Here is a 23116-nt window from a genome sequence, read left to right as displayed (position 1 = left end):
GGGTGTCAGTAGTAGAGGCTATGCTAGCCCCACTGCTCAGTGAATACCTGCAAGTCTGCAGACTTTAGCTAATCTTACCAGGCCTGCTCGCTTTGTATATTCCTGTCGCTGCTGTGTTACCTACCTGGACTCTGAGCCAGGAGCCAGGGCCATAGGTGTAAAGTGGTGAGTCGGCACTTTGGGCTATGTCAGCTGTGTCTGAGATGCTCGCCATTCCTCTAGATTCCTCTAGCAGTGTGTACTGGGAATGTGCTCAGTGTCCTGCACAGATATGGATCCTGAGATTCAAGAGCTCATTCTACGGCTGAGTGTGGCACATGGAGGGTCACTGTATCTGAGAGGTCCCCTTCTCTTCTCCAAAAGGAGGCTGACGTAACCCCCCCCCAAAAAAAACCCTGGGGAGCAAGCATTGCAATGGTCTCTATGAAGTCCAGAACTCAGTGTCTAGTCGGGTATGAGTCCATCCCTCTATCCTTATCAAGGGACACTGCCTGAGAATCTCTTCTTGTGGGCTCTTGGCACAGACTTTGAAGAAGACCCTGCTGTCATCTTCACTGCCCCATCTGCCCCATCTGCTCTTTCTCCTCTAACTTCTTCCTAAAGAAAGACATGGAACATGGACTTTTTTTTTTCTGCTCCTGTGTCTAACTCAGTTCACATTTTCTATTCTGTTCCTTGGAAAAGCATTGCCTTCTGATGAGTTTTCCTAGCAAACACTGATGTATCTTTTGACTTTTTAAATCCCATTTTTCAAAGGCTAGAACTGGAGTGCTGGCCCAGTGGGTTAAAGGTACTTGCAACCAGGCCTGCCCATCTGAGTTTAATTCTGGAGATACAGGCAGTGGGAGGAGAAAGGCAACTCTGACAAGTTGTGTTCTGGCCTACACACACACACACACACACACACGTAAATACATACATATTTTAAATGTAATAAAAAATAAAAACCCTGCTGCATAGCAGAATAATTAATGGCACTTTTCTTCCTTCATGAGACCGTGAAGTCACATCCCTGGCTGACCACATGTGGTATCATCCCCTCTGAGAACTCCTAAGTGATTTATATTATCCATAGAACCCATGGCTTTATCCGGGGACAATGAACTTATCCTTTTTTCTCCTCTGTCTCCTCAGCAATGGATGAAGACAGGTGCTCGCATCGAGCATATAGCATCCCACCTCTGCCTGGACACAGACATGTTCGGAGACAGCACCGAGGATGGCAAAGAGGTCGTCGTTAACCCTTGTGAGTCATCGCTCATGAGCCAGCACTGGGACATTGTGAGCTCATGAGGACCCTAGGCGGATCCAGCTGCGGATCAGGGATGGTGCTTCCCTGAACCAAAATAAACTGGAACCCAGGCTGTGAACAGCCCATGTCTGCACCAGGTGCCCTTGACTGGAGGTAGAGCAAAGACCCCCAGGACAGGAGCAACTGACTCAGGGAAGATGGAGGGAAAGGTGACAAACCAGCAGGGCTCAGCAACACCCACATGTGTGCAATATTGTGACAGTCCATCCTGGCCAGGTTTTCTGAATGGAACCTGGAGATGGAAATCTGATGGGAAGTGTTTGCTGTACCCTTTCTTACAAAACAAGGCACCTTATGAAGGCCAGAAAGAAGAACTCCTTGTTGCTGTACCAGAACTACATGGAGGGATGAGGAATGGCGACGGTTTTCAGAACAAATAAAGTGAATATTTGAAATTGTCCTTCAGTAGCTCATGCTGCTTTTTCAGCTATAGCTCAGGACCTGAGCTGAGCTCACCATTGAATTAGGGTGGGGCATCTTTGTGGCAGAATAGATAAAGAAGCCAGGAAGATGGGAACCTTGGGACCTTATCCTAGGTTACCACCAATCAGTTATCGGATCTTAAAAGACACTTTAGGGGACTGGCAAGATGGCTCAGTGGGTAAAGGGACCTGCCATCAAGCCTGGTGACTTACCTATGATCTCTCAGGCCCATGTGGTAGAAGGAGAGAACTGATTCTTACGAATTGTCTTCTGATCTGTACACACACACACACAAACATACATGCACACACACACACACACACACACTCATTGACATGTAGGCCCCCACTCCTAGTACCACATACAAACAAATGAATGTTATCATTTTTAAGACACTTCAGAGCTGGAAGATGGGCATATTTTATAAAGTGTTTAACTTGAATGCGTGAGTTTCAACCTTAAAACTTATGTTAAAAAAATAAAAGACGAGTACACTCTTATAATAAAAAAAAAAGATGTAGTACACTCTTATAATCCCAGAACTAGAGAGGCAGTATCATGTGAATTTCTGAGACTTGGTAGCTAGCCAGTTAGTCTAGTCTACTGGGAAATTTCCAGGCAGTGAAAGCCCTGTCTCAAAACAATAACACCAACAATAAAATAAAACAAAACAAAACATGACAGACAGTACTTGAGGAAAAACATCCAAGACTGACTTTTAATCTCCATTTACATATGTAGACACACATACATACACATGCCAACCTGTGCACACAGACATGTAATACACATGCACACATACACAAGGCAGTTCGATCTTTTGGTTCACTGCTTCCTATTATGTTACCTTGGTGGGACCAGATGAGAGGTGGTGCCTCTAGAAGCTTCTAGGTTACTGTAGCGATCCTGATTCGGTAGATCTCTCAATCTTTTTGGCTAAGTCTGATGCTTCTGCTTGTTTAAAGCACTGTCATAGAATGTCTGTCCATAAAGAGCCTTGTAGCCAATAGCCCTTAGCTATAGGAATTTTCTGCTGTGATAAAACCATTTTCTGGTGTCTTCTGGGATTGGTTAGAGTAGCTGTCTTAGGGTTTCTATTGCTGTGAAGAGACAACACGACCACGGCAGCTCTAGAAGGAAAACATTTAATTGGGCTGGCTTACAGTTTCAGAGGTTTAGTCCATTATCATCATGGCGGGGCATGGCAGCGTGCAGGCAGACATGGTGCTGGAGAAGGGACGGAGAGTGGGGGGAGAGCTACACCTTAATCTTGCAGGAAACAGGAAGTGGTCTGAGACACTGGGCATGGCTTAAGCATATCTGAGACCTCAAAGCCCGCCTCCACAGTGACACACTTCCTGTATCACATCTACTCCAACAAAGCCACATCTCCTAATAATGCCACTCCCTGTGAGCTTATGAGGCCAATTACACGCAAACTACTACACTTGCTAACTAGGTCTTAACTACTATTCTTGTTAACTAGGTCTTAAGAGAAGAAACAAGCAATATTATGTAAAGGCTTCTAAGAGACACCCTACGTGCTCTTAGTAACTGTCGGTTAACTGTTGCTGCATAAAAATGACCCAAACTCGACATCTTAAGGCAGCACGCATTTGCTGTCTCAGAGTTGTTGTGGGCCAGGAAGCTCTCCTTCGGGAGTCTTATTGACTATGGTGGAGATGCTAGCTGGGGCTGGAGTCTGTTCCATGGGCTCACATGGCACTTGGTGGTAGATTCGGTCCTGATTCTTTCAGTTCTTTCTATGTGAGCCTCTCTCTCTCCAGTAGAGCAGATCACAAAGATCACTTTGCAGCAAACCGGGAGTGGGGTGGGGAGGTGGGATACTGGCAAGACGGGAATCCTGTCCCTTTGTAACCGAATCACCCAAGCCTCCTCCCATCTTCTGTTCCGTGTTGTACTCCAGAGAAACAGTCACCAGGTACAGCCCCTTCCCAAGGGGCGGCCAGTCAGGAGAGTGAAGGACAAGTGATGATCAGATCCATTCAAATGCACCTACCCCAGTGATTGTTGGATCCTAAGCAGGTATCCATTTTCCTTCATCCAAGGAAGGCCTTTGGTGATGGGACGCTATCAAGCTCCTATGTAGTCTGCTATGGCAGACTGCCGTATCCTTGGAAACTTGAAAGTTGGCATCTCTCTGGGGTTTATATTTGTGTATGCAATTGCATCACCTGCTCTAGTTAGGACTAGGCTCTATTGGGCTGAAGAGGAGGGGGGAGAGAAATTCCAGTTATAGAAGGTATACCCGGGCTCCTTAAGCTATGTGGCCACAGGGCTTAAAGCAGCTTCGCAGGGAGGAAAGACAGAAGGAATGGTGACCAGTGACCAGACCCCTAAGGAGGTGAATCTGTCACTGTACTAGAATAACTAAAGGAGAGCCTGGGGTGGTCCTTTGCCTACTTGTCACCTCTGTATTGAGTTCTCTTGTGGCAACAAAAGTGTCCCTTGCCCTTCCTTAACCACAGCACTGGGACAGACACACCCAGTACTCAGTAGATGTTTTTACAAGAGGATGTAATGGTTGACAGACCATTCCTTGTTCCTGATAAAATGAGTTTAAGTATGTATGATGACTGCCATAGAGTTACAGAGTGCCACGGGGCTTGTGTCTCTCTGATAGCCAGAGGACATGGGGAGCCCTGGTGGCAACTACCGGGTTATGCCCTAGTGCCACTTAGTTACCTTCTTTTCCCATGGCAGAAAAACTAGCACTTAGCTTTCTACCAGCATCCCTCTTACCAGTGAGACAGCCTGGAGGTGGCAATGAAGAGTGGGGTTGAAGGGTATGGAAAGTAACTGCTAATGGAATACAGTCAGCCCTGGATTGAGTTGTGTGGGGAAGAGTATGTTCCCTAAGGCCCTGTTAGTGGAAGATGGAGGCTAGCCATTGATGATCCTTTCACCTGTCGGGGGTAGCTGAAGTGCTCTCCACTTTTCTCGGACCAAGAGAGAGCTGGGATTTTAAAGTAAGCAGCTATGGTGAGTGTCCATGAATTCAAAACAAGGCTGACTCTCAGAGATGGCCATGGCCTGCACAGACCCAGCCGAGTGAGTATAGGCAGGCACGTGGGTGGATGTTTATCACTGGGTTTAAATGGCAAACTCCAGTAGCCTGAAGTAGCTCACTGAGTAGGCAATCTGGAGCTATGACTGAAAATTTGTCGAATGATGTCATCCTGTGAGAACAGGGAGGAGCTCTTGAGGATCTTCAGGTCTCACGAGATTCAGTTTCCAAACAATGCTTGGAAAATCCCCTCCCTGGAGCAGTCTGACTACACTGTCAGGTGAGGAGGCAGCAGAAGCCCCATCTCTCACAGTCACATCTGGTCAATGGAAGAATACGGGCTTCCTTCAGAATTTATTAGCAGACTGAGCATTTTAAACAGAAATACATAGACATATGTTATATGTGACTGGGGATGTAAATCACTGGCCTTCCAGAGCTACAAGCTCTGTATCTGTGAATCTAAACAACCACAGCCTAAAGCCACGTAGGGGGAAAATGCATCTGTAATGAGTGGCATGTTTTTTTCACTATTCCCTAAACTGTACAGTATATAAAACCACTTTCATACCATTTACATGACGCTAGATCTTTTAACTACCAAAAAGCTGCTGTAAAGTGTGCAAGAGAACGTACATAAATAAGTCAAATGCAAATGCGGAGCAGAGAAATGGCGCAGCAGGTAAGCATGGTTGCTGTGCAAACATGAGGACCTGAGTTCAAATCCCCAGAACCACATGAAAAAAGCAAGCAGTCGTGTGAAACCATAATCCTAGCACTGCGGTCTTTGGTAGAGACAGGAGCCTTTCTGGAGATTTCTGGCAACCAGCATTATTCAGAATCATTGTGAGAGCCTTTTCAAGGGAATAAAACAGAGAGATAAGAGCGGTACACCCGTGCTCTCCTCTGGCCTCTGCTCATGGATGGGTGTAAAGGCCTCCACATACATGTGCACATACATTGCATGTGCGCACACACACAAAGTATATATAAACATGGTATCAATTTATATGGTTCATTTTAGCATCCACAGAATAGGTATCTACAGGAAAGAGGTGTTACTGGAACCCATCTTGTATCAAGGGACAGCTATGTATTCCCACAAAATTAAAAAAAAAAAGAGAGAATCAGGGGCTTCAGACACTTCGTGTCTCATTTAGAGTTGGGGCAGAATAGTATTGAATGACTGGGAAAATAGGAGGTTTTGGCTAATTCTGGGCTCTGCATGGATGGAAGAGTCTGCTGCCGCATTGAATCTGAGACTTCCTCTCTCGGCAGTTTGTTTCCCTTTGTGCTTTATAACTTCTCCCTGTGAGCTCATCATCAGTGAGAGTTTTTCCTCTGGGCATCCTAGATACTCTGGTTGTAGAGGCATGCCTCAGGGGAGGTGTAAGCTTGCCTCTGCTAGGATCCCATTGGGTTGCTTGGATTTCAAACCAATTTATGAATTGATTTTTTTTTCTGTTAATGGTTTTCACACCATGAGAAGAGAATGTGGAGCCCAGCTCTCTGGCTTGGCACAATTTTAGATTCTGATTTTTTATAGATTGAATTTTTTAGAGGTTGCTTTGGTCGTATTTCCCTGGCGATGGCATTCACCCAGTCACATGGACAGCCCGTTTTAGCTCCTGCCACCCATGAGGCTGTAGGCCTCCTATCTGTCTCTGCCTGCACATAAAGCCCACGCCTTAGTGACACATTTCTGCTTGGGTTCCTTTCCACCCCTCATTCGCCACACACACTCACTCTCTCAAAATCCCCGTGCATTTTTGGGATTTGGATGCACAGCTGTGGTTTCAAATTGTCTTATCCAATATTTGTGTGTGTGTGTGTGTGTGTGTGTGTGTGTGTGTGTGTGTGTGTGGTAGGGGGCTTCCTGTGTTGGCTCAGACCAGAATGCCTTGGTGCTGTAATTAGCTGTCACCGCTGTCTTCCCCACTGGCTGGGGGAACTTTATCTTATTGTAGATACTCAATAAATTTCTATGAATGAGTGAGAGAATGCGCCTGTGATTCTTTAGCACCACTTCCTAATTACCTCCTGGCTAGTTATCAGACGTTTGAGTTTTTAAAAGACAGCCAAGGCAGAAATTGAAGACAGAGAAGACAAATTTATAACAATAAAATCTTGTTATAATACACATAGATTTGGGGATCATGCATATTTAACTTCATAATGACAGAGTTTAATGCTGAGCGTGCTAACTGGGAAGAACTATCAGTAATGAAAATCTTTAATACTGCAGTGGAGCCCGGCCAGAGAGAATTTGCTCTCAGAAGCTCAGGGGGATGGGGATGGAAGGCTAGGCAAGAGCCCTTGTATTTCATCAGTGAGCATCTCAGGCGTGTCTACTGGCATCTGACAAGATGAGTCCTGGCCTCCAGAGAGAAGCTACCCCTGTATCTGTGATCTTTTAGGTGTCACACAGAGGAATGCCTTGCTTCTCCCACTCCACCCACTGAGCCTTCCTGCCCCAACCACTCCATCCTTTCAGCACCTGGGACAGCGTCTGGACTGCAGGCTTTAGGGGCGGGTGGGCTAAGGGAGTTCCAGGCAGCTGTGCAGATGTCCCAGGTGGCAGGTGGAAGCCCGCTGGCCCCTGCCACACAGAGCCAATTGTCTGAGCTCCCTCATGGGCTACGGTCTCTGGCAGCCCAACACGGATTAGCCAACTCTGAAGCTCTGAGCGCTTTTCCATTTGCTGTGAAGCCGACTAATTTAATGAAGCCGTCACAGTGCAAACCTCGGGGCTTATTGGAAAAGGACTCGAGCACGACACTATTTCACAGCAGTAGATTGCATCATTTTCATTCCACAGCTTTCCAATGGGAAATAATAACACAAAATTACAAACATAATGAAGAAAGAAAGAAGGGAAGAAAAATCCGTGGGTGAGAGGAGTGCCCTCCATTCCGCGACAGGGCTGCTTCATTCATTCACCTGGGCAAGTAAATATCACCTGGCTTCACTCTGCAGGGAAGAACATCCCGGGATGCCTGCACCTGCTGCTGGAGATAAGAGGCAATAATAACTCACTGTCCAGGAACACCGAGGAGCCATAATCACTCCTACAGATACCCCTTCCAAGAAACCCCAATTTCCAAGAGCAAAGCTCACCCTAAGCTGGCCGGGACACCCAGGTGAAGGGTTGCCACAGGCAGGCCAGGGTGAACTCATGGGGTGGGGGTACGTACAGCACGCCCCCGCCAAGACAAAGCTATTTTACCAGTGGTGCTTCGTCTGTTCTAGATGGAAGAAAAGTAGGTCCCTACTCTCATCCATCCTGCAGGATGCTTTCATTGTGACCGTGGGTGATCTGACAGCCAGGGGCTAAATAGCAGTCAACAGAGGGACAAAGCTCTCTCCAAAAGCTGTTCTCATTAATTGCACTGAGGTGTACAGATGAAGGGAGGCCACTGAGCTCTGCCAGGCCTTTTATTCTCCTCTGTGAGCCTGCCCTTCAGCCAAGGAGATGCTCCTGGGCTGTCCCTGAGCTTGGAGACCAGACTTCTCCTTTGCAGACAGACCCCAGATTCCTCCCCTGCCTCTTACTGAAAATAAATTCGAGGGGGGGGAAAGGGAGGAACCATCTGGAATAACTTTCTTTTACCCAGGAGTCTCCTTCAAGGCTGCCACTGAGTCCCTCCTCCCTCCTCATCTTGCAGGAAGTCTCTCTGGTTGCCAGCTCCTCCCATCTGAGTGGCACCCAAATGTCTCCACCTTGACTCACACTACTGTGTCCACTTTCACAATGGTCAAGGTGCTTCTCTAAAGCACAGAGGTAAAAGGCCAGCACCCTGGGGGTCTCCTTTATGGTCAAGAACACATGACTTAAATGACTCTGATCTCAACTTCTCTTCTATACAGGGATCGATGTCATAGCTGCCTCCTAATTTCACTTTGAGATTAGATGCAGTGATTCCTATAAAGTTCTCAGCACAGAGCTAGGCACATAGTAGGTCCTCTGCTTCATTAGGTCATCATGATAGTTCACTGGAGCAGAGGGCAGGGTCTGTATGTTTGGAGGGCTGATCTCGTTAGTCCTCTTGGGAGGCTATATCAAAAAAAAAATAGTGAGTGGTTTCAACCACAAACATTTATTTCCCATCGTGCTGGAAGCTAAGGAGTTCACAGTCCAGGTATCAGCAAAAATGGTGTCAGGGGAGATACATTCTTTTGTTTATAGACAATAGTCATCTGTAGCCTTACTTGGCAAAGAGCCCCATATATATATACACACACACATAGATATATCTATGTGTATGTATAATAGTTATACGGGTACTAACTCCACTCATGAAGGCTCTGCGCTCATGACCCAGTTACGTCCCAAAGGCCCCATCCCAATATCCTCATACTCAGAGTTGGCATTTTATCACCTGAGTCTGGAGCATCCATAAGCATTCACAACATTCTACTCCTCTGTCATTAGAGGCCTCTTAAATGTCAGGCTATGGCCAGAGAATCCCCTGTAAGATTTCCCAAGGCATAGGGTCAAGAAGAAGTGTTTAGCCCAGGAGGGCAGAAAGCAGAAAAGAGCCATGGGGTTCTGTGAAGAAAGCATGTCCCTGCTCAGCTTTTGTTGCACAAAGGTCTCTGCCATTTTTCTCTGTCTGGTATGTCTTTATCCTTCTTGTCCCTTTCCTGACTATACTATGAATCAGGACTCTGTTTTGTCTATGCTGTGCCCTGGGAGGAGGTGATATGAGGTGGTATGGGGAGATATCAATGGGTGTTACTGGAAAGGAGGCTGAAAATGGGCATAGAACCCATGCCATCAGTTCAAGGCCTGTCTGCACTACAGAATGAGACCCTGTGTTATCTGCCATTCTAAAGAAACACCTGGTCTACTTTGTGAATACAACCCCCATGCCTTAATTCTGCCTCTCCTTGCTCCTCTCCTGCATCTGCTCAATTGTCAGCTAGGAGTGGCCCCCACCAGGTATGTTCAAACCACAGCCCAAAGGCTGCATGAGGGCTAGGATACTGGTCAATGTAGCCAAAGATAAAACTGCAAACTTACTTAAAGTGTTGTAAGATTGGGGGTAGGGAGTGCTAATGACCTGGTTGTGTGGATCTCAAAGTTGAGTGACACTGGAGACCCGCTTTCAAGGGGGAGTCCAGGTCCCAAAAGAATGTGCGGAGTCGGTGGGGGTACAGGGAGATGGACACGCTCTGAAGGTGAATCAGGATGGCTGCCAGAAGGGTTTAATTGAAAAACGACTACACCTTTTATACTCTATAGTTACACATAAGATTAAATAGGAGACAAGGTGCACGTGAGCTGGGATGTGGCTTGAGATCAGGGCTTGGGGAATCCAACATTGACTTTGACAATAGGCACTGGTCTTGTGTTAATAGAAAGGCTGGAAGTTTCTCTCCCTAGAGATAAGAAGAATGACTACTTTATCAAGCAGGAACTTTTCTCAAGCCCCAGAGAATAAAGACCCTTATATAAATGTCTGACCTTGGAAAAGGACTTCTTCTGGTGAGTAAACACTATACTATAAGTTCTTACTCTTCGTATATGGGTCTGTTTTTACAACTCCCCCAAAAGGGAAGGTCCTCGTGTCTTACTCTTTTCCCTTGTACTATACTATTCTGATTTCTTTGTATTTATTAACTGAACTCTTGCCCTTAATGGCCTCAGGCTCTGGATCTGAATTGTAGGTATTTCATCCTTGGGATCAGGTGTGACTAAGAAATCTCAAACTTTCCTGTTCTTGGTGTAATTAGGAGGGCACAAATGAATTCCTGGTTCCTTAGTGGCAGGATTATTTCCCAAGGAATTATTTTATTTAGAGAGACTACCATTGCACACATTTTTATCTTTTACCGAAGCCCACACAAAGTTCCCCAAAGGGAAAGGCATTAATATGGAGAATCATTAAAAATGAAAGCAAAAAGGTGCTGGAGAAGTGTGGTCTGCAATGTTGAAATGCCAGAACTTTTGTCAAGTAGCAATGGCCACCATGCAGTTCACACCAGAGTGAACTTTGTAATGACATGGTATCATAGTATCAAAATTAGATGCTCAACAGACTAAATGTTGCCATAATATAGTGTCCAGTTTGGGGAGCAGCTCTCAGTGCCCCAAGTTTCCACCAGCTTCCAGAAAGGGTCGCCTGAACGGGAGTAGGTTTTGTCAGACAGAGCAAAAGCCCTGGATCTACTGGTGCTCTGCCAAATGTCCAGTCCTGAGCCAGGGAGAAACCAGAGCAGCTTGTGCAGAATGCTGCTCACAGAAGAGATTCAAGAAGCTCTAAGGCACACAGCAAGAAAAGAAGGCGCGAGAGAACCTTAAAGCAGATCTGTGATGTCACGAAGATCATGGGTCTTAATCCATGTGGAAGGAACAACATGGGTACTGGCTCGGGGAAAGTGGAGCAAGATATGGAAAAGAAAGGGCATAGGTATGGCCAGAAACGCAGCTTTGAATACCAGAACTTGGCCTGGTAAGTAGCTATGAGCTACTGAAGCTTCCCAACAAGGGACTGTTATTGACTAGAGCGTAAGATTGACTTGACAGAAGTAACATGCATGGTTTAAAGTGAGAGTCTGTGTAACCAGGATCTGATCAAAGTTTCAGAAACTTCATGGGGCCAGAACTGTGTCACTTTTAGAGTAGGAAAGAGGCAATGGTTATGAGAACCGGTGGACCTGGTTGGAGAGAGGCAGAGGAGGGAAGACAGGGTGAGGTGGGAGAGTGGCTTTCACGTCACAAAGCTCTGGCAGGACAGATTGGGTACTTGCCTTCATGGTGTGCACATTGATCTGTCCTGGTGTGAAGCCAGGCTGAATTTCTTAATTATACAAACTAAGATGTGGAGACTAGAGTAGAGTAGCCACAGACGCAGCACCTCTATGCCCGGTGTTGTCTGAAGGACAAGGAAGAATCAGTGGTCACGTGGCAACAGCTTTCTCTTAGTTCCATCCTGGAGATACCAGAGAGCCAGGGAGGCCAGGCAAGTGACCCAAAGTCCAACAAACATGAAGCAGAAATGGGATCCAAACCCAAGAAGCCTTCTACCCAGTTTTAGATTCACAGCCATGAATCTCTGCTGCTTGCATAAGAACTAAAATTATTCTCACTGGAATATTCTCCAAATACATCTGAGGTTCCTAGCAGGCTGACTTTTCAAATTGGATCATTCAGTGTCTTTGACACCTAGTTGGCCCCACTGACCCTCAGATTTATTTCCTAGTTGTCCATTTGTTAAGTAGGGGAGGATGCAGAATTCAGAGTTGTTAAGATGTACCCAAACTAGGCTTGTGTGCTCCGTGCTCACCATTTCATTTCATGCAAACAGCATCCTTAGGGGATAAACATTAGCATCACAATTTTACAGATGAGGAACTTGAGTCTCAGAGAAGTGAAATAACTGATGGGGTTGCCTGAGTGATAAATAGCACAGCAGGTACCTCGTCTCAGTGACCAGGCCTCCAAAGTGCATGGCAGCTTAGCACACACACACCCGCCCACAAATATATATGCAGATCAGTCAGCAATAAATATTTACTAGGTACCCGTTATCTGACAGCATTATGCCAGGACTTGGCCACCAGTCCTTGCCTTCAAGGTCAGCAAGCACAAGAGAGAAACAAGTTTCATTTTAAAGTGGGGGTGGGGACACTTGGTAGAATCACAGCTACAACAGAGATTTCTTGGGAGCATGGAATACAGAGAAGGGAAGAGGAGAGCTTGGGAGAATGGAATAGCTGTACCATGACATTGATGAAATAACAGGAAGAAAGAGCATTACCCTACCTTGAGGAGTCCATGTATGCTTATCTGGGCTATTCTGGGCCGCTGCGTTAGTCCTGACTCAAACCGTTGCGATACCCTCGTTAGGAGCTGGTGACTTTTGCAGTCATGGAAGAACATGGCAGCAAGCAGACTGTCTCCGCTCTAGGACCTACTTTATGGCTCGCAGCAGGAGAGGAACAGGAAGCTGGGGGCCTCTGCTGTGTCTTCCTGAAGCAACACTCAAGCGTCCTACATATGGCCTGTCTTAACCCTTTATTACCTACCTGTGTGTCTGTCTCCCCCTGGAAGTTGGGGTCCACACTGTGCCTTGCAGGTGTTGGCTCTCATGGGATGTTACCTGGAGTGCTTGCAACGCCCTAAGTGAACTGAGCCAGCTTGTCCAGATTAAATCTCTTCAATCTGCTCCCACATCTAATAAGGCAGGGCAGGATCACTCCTCTGTCTCCAAACGACCCCTGAACATAGGACAAAGAGTTCATAGTTATTATGTTGATCCAGAGGCTGCCAAAATACCTCAGGCTCTGTAAATGGACACCCATGGTTCTTTACTGCCCCCTCCCCCGAAACTGACAATGTAAATTCAGCAAGATTGGTGAGCATCAGGAAACTGTCCAGATGAAGCAGGGTCAGAAAAGAACTCCTGCTGTATGTGGGTTACCATCTTCTCTGAGTAGAGCTGACCACATCAGAGTGATGGATAGCAGGCCAGGAGTCCAGAAAGATGATCACTGATCACCCTTCCCACAGCTGATTTTGGGACATCTGGACCAACTCTACTCCACAGTAACAACTGAGCAAGGTGAGCTCAGAGGAAAAACGCCTGTTCTAATCACGGCCACAGGAGCGCTGAGATTCCAGGACAAGAAGCTGCAGTGTAGGGGTATGAGTTGAAGAAGTCCATGTGCTGGGATGCTCCCAGCATGATGTTAGCCATCCCTGTGAATGTTTAGCTCTCCCTGCTCCCCACTTAGCGATTCCGTCTATTTTCAACAACCCAACTTCATGTATTGTCTGAAGCTTCTGTTTATCTATTCATGATGAAAGTCTAAGGTGGTGAGTATGGCAAGGACCCCTCAGAATTCTATGAAGCCCACCCCAGCTTCATAGAAGACCTGTGTCCAAATTATAGCTACTACCTGATCTCATTTTAGAACACTTCTAGAAGTCATTCTTCCCTTGCTAAGATGAAATAAGTACCTAGTTGATTTCAACCCCACATGCAAGAGGCTAGGTACACGGAGGCTACATGGGATAAAATTCCCGGGGCTTAGCCTGTTTCTGTCCTAGGAGGACAGAAGACTTACCCTGATTCACAGGGCCTGGAAAAGGTGCTCAGAACAGTACAGAGGACACACAGTGAGGGGGTGGCAGACAGGGCTGGAATCAGCTCAGCTCCATACTCCAGGCTCCAGCTCACTGCTTTTCTTCAACAAAGTTTCACTTAGAAAATTAATCAAGGAAAACAAGTAGGCTCACAGTAAAGTGTTTTCTGGGGAGGCATAAGGACCTACGCTCAGATCCCCAGCACCCAGGCAAAGGGTGAGTACAATGATATACATCTGTTACCCCAGAGTTCTGGTTGGGGCTAGGAGTGGAGGACGGGTAGAGACAAGCAGATCCTTGGAGTTCATTGGTCAACCACTCTAGACAACTGATGAGCTCAAGGACAAAGAAAGACCCTATCCCAAAACCATATAATGGAGAGTGGTAGAGGAATATACCTAACGTTGACCCCAGCTTCCACATGCACACACATACTCACACATGTGTTCATATAACATGCATGTAATAAATAGATAAACATGAAAACAGTAAATAAGAAACTATACTTGTACACACTTTTTAAAAGTCTTTTCCATTCATAAGAATGGAAAATGAACAAAGTTCTGAGACAATAATGATTTAGCCAGCTTGACTGAAAAAAAAAAAGGCATATTTAGCCCAGTAAAAAGCTGTATCAGCTATTCTTGTCTCTTTGGGAAGTTCACATTTTTAATTTTATGTAGACAATCCTTGTTGAAGTAATACTTACATATAGAAATCTTTTATTCCACCCACATCCTCTCTCTCCAGAGACAAGCATCTCTCAAACTTCTACTAGGTCTCCCCTCCAGCCTTACATCTATAATTTAGAAATTATGCTATTTTTTAAAATACCAGTTTTAGACATTTTCTATTGGCTTCCTGCCATGGTAAACACGGACTTAGTTTTTTTCACACTATTGCCCACATTTTACTCCTTTTATTCCTGTGACATGTTTATAAAATAATTTTTAGCAAAAATCAATAATCAGCTTTTGTATGCTGAGCCAAACAGCAAATTGTGATCAAACCTCTTTTTCTATACAATCTTTTGTTTTTCCTGAACTTAATAATTGCCTTAGGGTTTTTTCTTTTTTCTAGTACCTGAGACATTTTTTCTCCAAATTCTCCAAAATGTCATAATACTCTTCATAATCTGAGATAACCCACATTCCCTTCCTTCCTTCCTGTAAGAGCCCAGAGCTGGGGCTTTCTGTTAGGATGTTCCTGTGGCTTTTTCTTCTCTTCTTTGGCTGCTAAATGTCGGCTTGAAAATCCTCATGGCCTTCATCTACATCATGGCAGGTTTTCTAAACTGGTTTGTTAATTATTAGATTTATTTTCCTCTTGAGCCCTTATGGAGTTCTCTAACTTTCTTTGAATATGTTTACGTTCTTCTCTGACTTTCTGGTTTTAAGATATCCTCAAATTTCTAGTTGCCTCCGACCATCTGTGTGTATTTCAGAATAAGACACAAAAATAATGGAAATTTGGTGTGCTTGGGTGAGCATGCTATCTGGTGAGCCAGCCTTCTCTTGGGGACGATCCTCCTATGGTTGGGCACTTGCTTTTGAGCTGTTTAGTTCAGTGGCCCTTAACCTGTGGGTCATGATCCCTAGGAAGTCGAATGACCTTCACAGGGGTCACATATCAGATGCCTTGAACATCAGATATCTACATTATGATTCACAACAGTAACAAAACTACAGTTGTGAAGTAGCAACAAAAATAATTTTATGGTTGGGGTCATCACAACATGAGAAACTTGATGGAAGTGGGTCTTGTATCTATCTGTTGCTTTCATTGGTTAATTAATAAAGAAAACTGCTTAGCCCTGATAGGACAGAAAATTAGGTAGGCAGAGTTGACTGAACAGAATGCTGGGAGAAAGAAGCCAAGTCATTCAGTTGCCATGATTCTCCCACTCCAGACAGACGCAGGTTAAGATTTTTCCTGGTAAGCCACCTAGTGGGCTACACAGATTATTAGAAATGGGTTAGATCAATATGTAAGAGCTAGCCAATAAGAGGCTGGAACTAATGGGCCAGGCAGTGTTTAAAAGAATACAGTTTCAAGTGTAATTATTTCGGGTAAAGCTAGCCGGGTGGCAGGAGGCAGCCCCGCCGCCCCATATCAATACAACAGAAACTGCATTAAAATGTTGCATCATTAGGAGGACTAAGAACCACTGCTTTAGTTTCTGTACAGAACAGTCAATCACTCCATCCTAGAGATTTACCTATACTGGGCCTGTCTTTCTTGACTTAAGGCTAGAGAAGACAGCCAAGGCTACTATGTTTCAGCAAGCAGGTCTCTTCTGAAAGAGAAGAAACAAATGCACTCTATGAACCCTTGCTCTTGACTTTGGTGCCCTCACAGTGACTCTCCCTTGTCTGCAGTCTCTCAGCTTTGTTTAGAGCCCTAGACTCCTGCTGGATCACAAAGTCACCAAGACCTGCAATTCTGATCCCCATTGATCTACTCAATTGCCATTCCCTGGGGGGGTCTGCTTGAAGGCTTGCAGGACACCTGGGGCCTTTGAGTTCCATCTACACATGACACTCCTCATAAAGGGGCTTTAAAGAACTCACCTCGGTTCTTTGGTCCCCAACGTGAGGAGCTTTCATGTTTTTGGTTTTCCTTCCCAGAGTGTTCTTTTTTTTTTTCAGACACACATGTCTTAATGATGCTCATGTGTGGTAAGCCTTTGTTGTGTGTCTGTATTTCAAGAGCATTCCATTTACGAGGCCTTGTTTAGTTAGTGAGGTGCAGGAAAGCTGAGAATCTCTTCAGACTGTCCATTATCAGAAACTCATGGCTGGAGACCTAGAAGATTTTGAGAAAATTCTTTAAGTAGTTCTGATGACCTATGAGTCCTCTCATGCCTCGTGTCTGCCCCTGAGGCTCTGAGATACTAAGCTACATGTCCATGGCATTATTTGCCTGCCTGTTGGAACTTCTACCACTCACTGCTAAAGCCCCAGGCCTTATTCGCCATCATCCCTAAGCTTTGGTTTCTTACCCTTACTTCTCTGTCTTCACTCTGGCATCTCAGTCGTAGAATGTTTTATGGACTTCTCCCTGCCCTTGCCAAGGCTCATGCCCTGAGCCCTCATCTACCACCCACTCAAATTCTGACGTGGGTGCTCCATCTGGACCATCGTCATACTGCCTGTGCCTCAGGACCAGGAAATGAGAAGGATGCTATTTGTGGTACAGGATTTGGCCTAACAGGAGATGCAGGTAGTGAGCACCAAGGAAGAAGGGCTGACTTCTGGTTGCTGTCTCAAGCAGTCTTCTGAAGTGAGGTCTCAACAGACCTTTTAGTAGCAGAACAATTTTGCAGAGACCTAGAGTAAGGGAAATCCAGCCCAAGAATGCTGACTGCCATTGAGATGCAGGCCTACCGCCATTCTTTTCACGGATATCTCTACTACAGGACAAGCATTCTTGTTTATGTGAGCCTACAGTTGTGCCCGTTGTAGAGATGTGGAAAACTGTGTACAGGAGAATTTCTTACGCTTTCACGGTCTTCTGTCATTTTGCTCCAGCAGCCATCCTGAAAGGGAAAAAAAAAATGTGACTCTTCCCTTTGAGAGGAGCAGTGTCCTTGCAGAAATGTCTCTGCAAATGAAATTCAAATCAGATCACACTGTGTCTCCCACCTCCACAGGGAACTCAGAGACCTTCAGTCTCCTCCCTCCCAGAGACAGCTAGGCTAGCAGGTGAAGCAGGGTAAGCCCTGACACTCAGTACTCCTGTCCAGCATAGGTAACCGGGAGGCACAATAGCCGTTCCTAGGCTGCAAGCGCATTTCCTTCCATGCCCTCTTTATCATTCCCCATGGCTTTTTGATACATTTGCTCAGAGACTAAAAATACCCAGAGCTCCCTGCAGCTCCGGATCTGAATTATTTTGTAAAACTTGTTAAGTGCTTTTAGAGTTAGGCAAGCAAGAAAATGCTTGACTTTTGTTCTAATGAAAACTATTTTTAACACTTAAAATACATAAAACAAGCATCCTTCTACATCTGCAGCTACGGTATTTGCCAGCACACTGCGACACACAGCTCCTTAAGCACACCATTCATGAAAATGCAGGTTTACAGAAAAGTTAAAGAACAGGATATTACTTATTACTTGATAAAGATCTCCTCTGTAGGAAAATTCCTAGACTCTAGTAACCCAAATTTCGGCCAAGCCCAGTCTTGTGCTAATGTAGCCTCTCTGCCTCTCTGTCCACCTCTGGGAAATGGACTCGGATACGGAACCTGCCCCCTATGGGCTGTCTTGAGAATGAGGGGTGGGACGCAGGCTGTGGAGGTCCACAGGCAGGAAATACACCTTCCAAAGGGAATGGTGAGTGGGGGTGAGAGCAGAAGGCCCTCCCTGGAGTGCACCCCCACGTTGTTGGGGCGGGGGACCAGCTTCCCACCTTGTCAAGTTGTAAAGAGTCTAGGCTCCATCCCCCAGCAACTGGAATATGAGCTGTTCTAAGTCCCATTATTCTGCACGGTGTTCCCCTGCAGCCCTGAGATTCAGTTAAACACCGAAGTTCCTGAGTACATTTTAATTTCTAATCATTAGTTACAAGATTTTCTTTTTAATTCTGATTCAGCAGATTTTGCTGAGACAGCTCTATTTTTTTCCCCTTTATTTTGGTCGCGCTGCACAGAGCCTATTCAGACAGACAATAAATCCGGGTGGCTAACCTCCCTCCTGGGAATGAATCAACTGCAACTCTGGAAAGGACACAGCCACAGGGGTAGCAGCAGTGCAGGGAGGGGGGGGGAGTTTCCTCCTGGGTTTCTTTATAGGTGACTCTAGACCCAGGATACAACAGTGCAGGTAATTACATCAAGAGATAACAAGATTCCCTCCGAACTGCAACATCAAGCAAATTAAGTATGTGGTGGTACTGGGTGGGGTGAGCTCAGGACAATTCAGCAAAGCAGGGCTCCTGCTGCCTGCCTCTTTTATTAGATCACAGATATCATGCCACTGAATTTGCTGTAGATTTATGCAACCCGGGAGGCACCAACAGAATCTTGCAATCAGCAAGACTGGTTCAGGCCTAGGCACCTTCCTCCCCGCCTTCCTTGAGCCAAGTTGCTTCCGCATGGCCATTGGCAAGAACAAGTTTATTGCTCTCATTGGTCAGGGAGGAAGCCTCCCTCCCAGTTCTTGATGTAGAATAACAAGCTATGCTAATTTGTCTTCCTGGCTATAATTTTTCCAAAGACTGCTGGTATTCTTACGCAGGATTACCACAAACTAATACTTAACAGAATATTACCATGTGCCAGACACTCTTCCAAGCCCCCTCCCCCCATTTGTGGTATATTAACTCACTTTATTGCCACAACAACCCCACAAGAAGATAAATATGACTTCCGTTGTATGTATGAGGGAAACGGAAGCACACAAAAGATAAAGAATCCTCTGCAGTCACCTGTGTAGTAAGTGGCAGAACTGGGACTTGCCTCCCAGTTTTCGAGTCCACGCTGTCAGCAATCACACTTCCCTGACACCTGATTTCGTCACAAGGTATGACTAGAGTGGCCTGAGACAGTGGTGGTGAAGCTCAGCCATAGGAGGGAAAAGGCCTGGGTTAGCCCTATGATGGGACTAAGGAGAGAGCTGCAGGAACAAATGTAGCAGGTTGGCTTGAAGAAATCCTGTCGCCCGGCAGTGGTGGCACAACTTTTAATCCCAGCATTCGGGAGGCAGAAGCAGGCAGATCTCAGTGAGTTCGAGGCCAGCCTGGTCTACAATGCAAATTCTGGGACAACCAGGACTGTTACAGAGAGAAACTCTGTCTGGAAAACAAACAAAAACAAAAACAAAGAAAGAAAATAGAAAGGAAAAGGAAGGAAGGAAGGAAGGAAGGAAGGAAAAAGAAATCCTGTCAAGTAAATTTCATGATAGCAGAAGAAGTAGTCATTCAGACCAGAAACCTGGAGGCTAATAGAGTTCGTGCCAAGGTCACAGACAAATAAGTTCTGAGGGTCAAGAAACACTAGGAAGAGTAGGCCTTGGGCACAACTACTAGCAGGCAGTCCATCCAGGGCTAGACCCCCGACAAGGCAGGCATTGTGGCAGGAGCCAAGTTCTCTCTGTCTCACACCAGACACAAAAAAAATAAGCTTCCGATAGTTGAATGGGGTAAATATAAAAGCCGGAGCTGACAGCTCTTAGAAGGCAGCAGGAATAAACTTCCATGGCCTCAGCTTTGCCAGTGATTTTTAAAAATATAACACTAAATGCCTGAATGGCTAAAGAAAATGCTAGACAAATTGGATTTTCGTAAAATTAAAGATTTCATACATAAAACTATATGAAGAAGAAAAATTAAATGTACAAAGATGAAAAGTCTTTGTAAATCATTTATCCAGTAATGATTTAATATCCAGGATATCTAGAGTTTCTAAGAGTCCACAGCAAAAAGGACAAACTCTCCAATTTAAAAATAAGTTAGAGGCTATAGAAATGTCTCAGTGGTGAAGAGCTCTGGCTGCTCTTCCATGGGATCCAGGTTTGGTACCCAACACCACAGTTCACACCTAATCAAAACTCCAGTCCCAGAGGGTCTGATATCCGTAGGCACCAGGTATATACATAGTGCACAGACACACATGCCGGCAAAACATCCACACACATAAAAATAGAATGAATTAAGCAAAATTGAAAAGGAGTCAACATTTTTTCAGAGAGTATTTACAAATACACTCGATACTTTGATGATCATGTCTCTTCAGAGGACTGTCAATCAAAAGGAGCATGAGGGCTTGGGATGTAACTCAGTTGACAAGTGCCTTGCCTACATGCACACATTAATGGGTTCAGTCCCAGGCACCATATAAACTAGGTGTGGAAGTGAGTGTCTATAATCCTAGTATTAAAGAGGTAGAGACAGAAGAATCAGAAGTTCAAGGTCATCCTTGACTATGTGGGTCAGAGGGGGTGGTTCTCAAAAGTGAAACATTTATCATTTGACCCACCAGTTTCAACTTCTGTGTATAAAGTCAAAAGAATTGATAAGAGCAGCATAAACACACACACACACACACACACACACACACACACCACACACACACACACACACACACACATTATGATTCACAATCTTAAGTGGGAATACTCCAAACAGTTATTAACAGATGGATGGATTTAAAAATGTGGTTTTATAGACAGTGGAATATTAGCTATATATAAAATGGAATGAAGAGTCAATACAGACTATAATGTGGATTAACTTGAAAATACGCTAAGTGAAAGAGGCTGGTCCCATGAGTCTCCTTTCATGCAATTCTATTTATACAAAATGTTTAGAATTGGTAAATCTATAGAACTGGAAACAAGATTACTGGTTGCCAAGGCCTGGGAGAGGGGGAAATGAAAATGAACTGCTTAATAAATAGCTAAAAAAAATTCCATTTGGGGAAATGAAAATGTTACCGAGCAAGCCTGTTACTGTTACATTGTAAATACCTTTCAAAGGCCCACATGCTAAACATTTTTTGCCAACCTGGAAGGCAGTAGAACCTTTGAGAGGTGAGGCTTAATGAGAGGAAGTTAGGTCATTGGTCCTGGGCCCTGGAAGGTGGTATTGGTGCCTCTGCCTTCCCTCTTCCTTTGCTTATTTATCTAGTGAAAGTGAAGCGAACAGCATCCCCCCACCCCTGCACCAACTCCCATCATAATGTAATGTCTCTCCACTCACCCAAAGCCATGGGATCAATCACTCATGGTCTCGAAACATCAAAAACTATCATCCAAAATATCCTTTTATTCTTTCTAAGTTTACTTATCTCAGGTAATTGCTATAGTAACAGAAAGATGACTACCACAAGCAAGGAGGGATAGTTGTGTAACCTGAGTATAGGAAAGGCCACTGAACTGTTTGCTTTCAATGGTTAGGAGAAAGGACATGAAGGTCAAGTATCTGAAGCCTGGCAGTAGCCCTGTTATCTGGTGAAAGGGTTACCTAGCACACAGAGCCAGGGTTCCTGAAGCAAGTTCAGCCCAAGTGAGGAGCAAGATCCCAGCCAGCCTGGAAGGTGGATAGTGTCTGGTGTCTAGCTAGGCAAACAGGAACCTGGGGGCTCCTTCTCAGGTGGGAAGTTACTAATAGCTAGCTACTCCGTGTGGTCCTTCAAGGTTGGCAAATGCAAGTGGCCAGGGGACACGGGCTCAGATTTCCTGGTATTTCAGGTCTCCCTCCCTTTCTTTGCTTGTTGTGTAAGCCTAGAGGCTCAGACCAATGCATTTGGCTGATAATGAATCTCAAACACAAAGGAGACAAAAAAAAAAAAAATGAGAGGGAGTGATAGTGTGTGTGTGGGGGGGGATGTTCTGTTGTTGTTTAGAAAATGAACAAAACAGCTGGAGGTAAAGCTTTTGTTACAGCCTGCCATCTCTGATTCATGCGTCTCTATAATCCTGACTGCGGCTTGAGCAAGCCAGGGAGAACGATTATTACCTCGCACGCTGCACCCACCAGCATGGGGCTTATTGGAACTCGACGCCCATTTAGCACTGTCAGGCACTTGCTTATCATCATGCAAAACAGGCTGTGGTCCAGGGAGAGTCATCTCCTCTGCCCGGATTGGCTGGGAAGGTGTGTTCAGGTGCTCCAGGGCCCAGCTGAGGGTGTAAAGGGCCCTGCAGAAGCCCGTGGTGACGAGGGGGTCAGAAATCCACAGGGAAACAGACATAGAGACCCCGGCCTGAGCTGAACTCTGTGGAAGAGGAGGCAGATCTTCCAACGTTTATCTTCACATCAGTTGGAAGAAGCAGAAAAGGAGAGGAATTTTGTAAACGAGAACAAGAAAGCCTGGATGTGACCACTTATATCTCTGCTCTTCTGCTACTCTCCCCCCTACCCCAGGACACTCCTTCTTCCTGTTTCCTTTATTCTGCCTTTTGCTCACACACCTGCCTGATTGAAGGTCATCTACAACCTTGGTCATTTCCGTGTGGACCTGCCACCACTTCCTGTGACACCCTTCCCACGCCACCCCCTTCACACATATACCTATTTTTGTCTTACTCTGGCATGGTCAGTTTGGGTGGTTTCTCAATGACTTCCTTGATTACCCATCCAGACAGACACTCAGCCCCCCTTCCTTCAGACAGCCTCAGCCCAACCGTGCTTTTCTTGAGGGATTTTCCTGTTTTCTTCCTTCTGAATATTTCCTTCTAGTTGGTTTTTTGGTTGTTTTGTTTTGGCTTGTTTGTTTTCTGCTCTTACCTGCCCTTGCTAGGCTCTGAGTTTACCTTCG

The 23116-nt window shown here is 45.4% G+C and overlaps 1 protein-coding gene across 1 annotated transcript in view; it reads left to right on the top strand.

The window, feature by feature from the left end:
* The window catches only part of Galnt14 (polypeptide N-acetylgalactosaminyltransferase 14), a 225325-nt gene extending 223354 nt beyond the window's left edge, over positions 1-1971 (top strand). The window contains exon 15 of the mRNA XM_041631101.1: positions 1135-1971. Coding sequence (XP_041487035.1) covers positions 1135-1293 — 159 coding nt within the window. The 3' untranslated portion in view covers positions 1294-1971. The remainder of the gene's footprint in view (positions 1-1134) is intronic.
* The last annotated feature ends 21145 nt before the right edge of the window (positions 1972-23116 follow it).

The sequence above is a fragment of the Microtus oregoni genome, unplaced genomic scaffold (assembly GCF_018167655.1).
Source record: "Microtus oregoni isolate MIOR12 unplaced genomic scaffold, Mior012 000036F_ref0000092, whole genome shotgun sequence".
Lineage (NCBI taxonomy): Eukaryota > Metazoa > Chordata > Mammalia > Rodentia > Cricetidae > Microtus > Microtus oregoni.
This window is presented reverse-complemented; position numbering and strand designations above follow the sequence as displayed.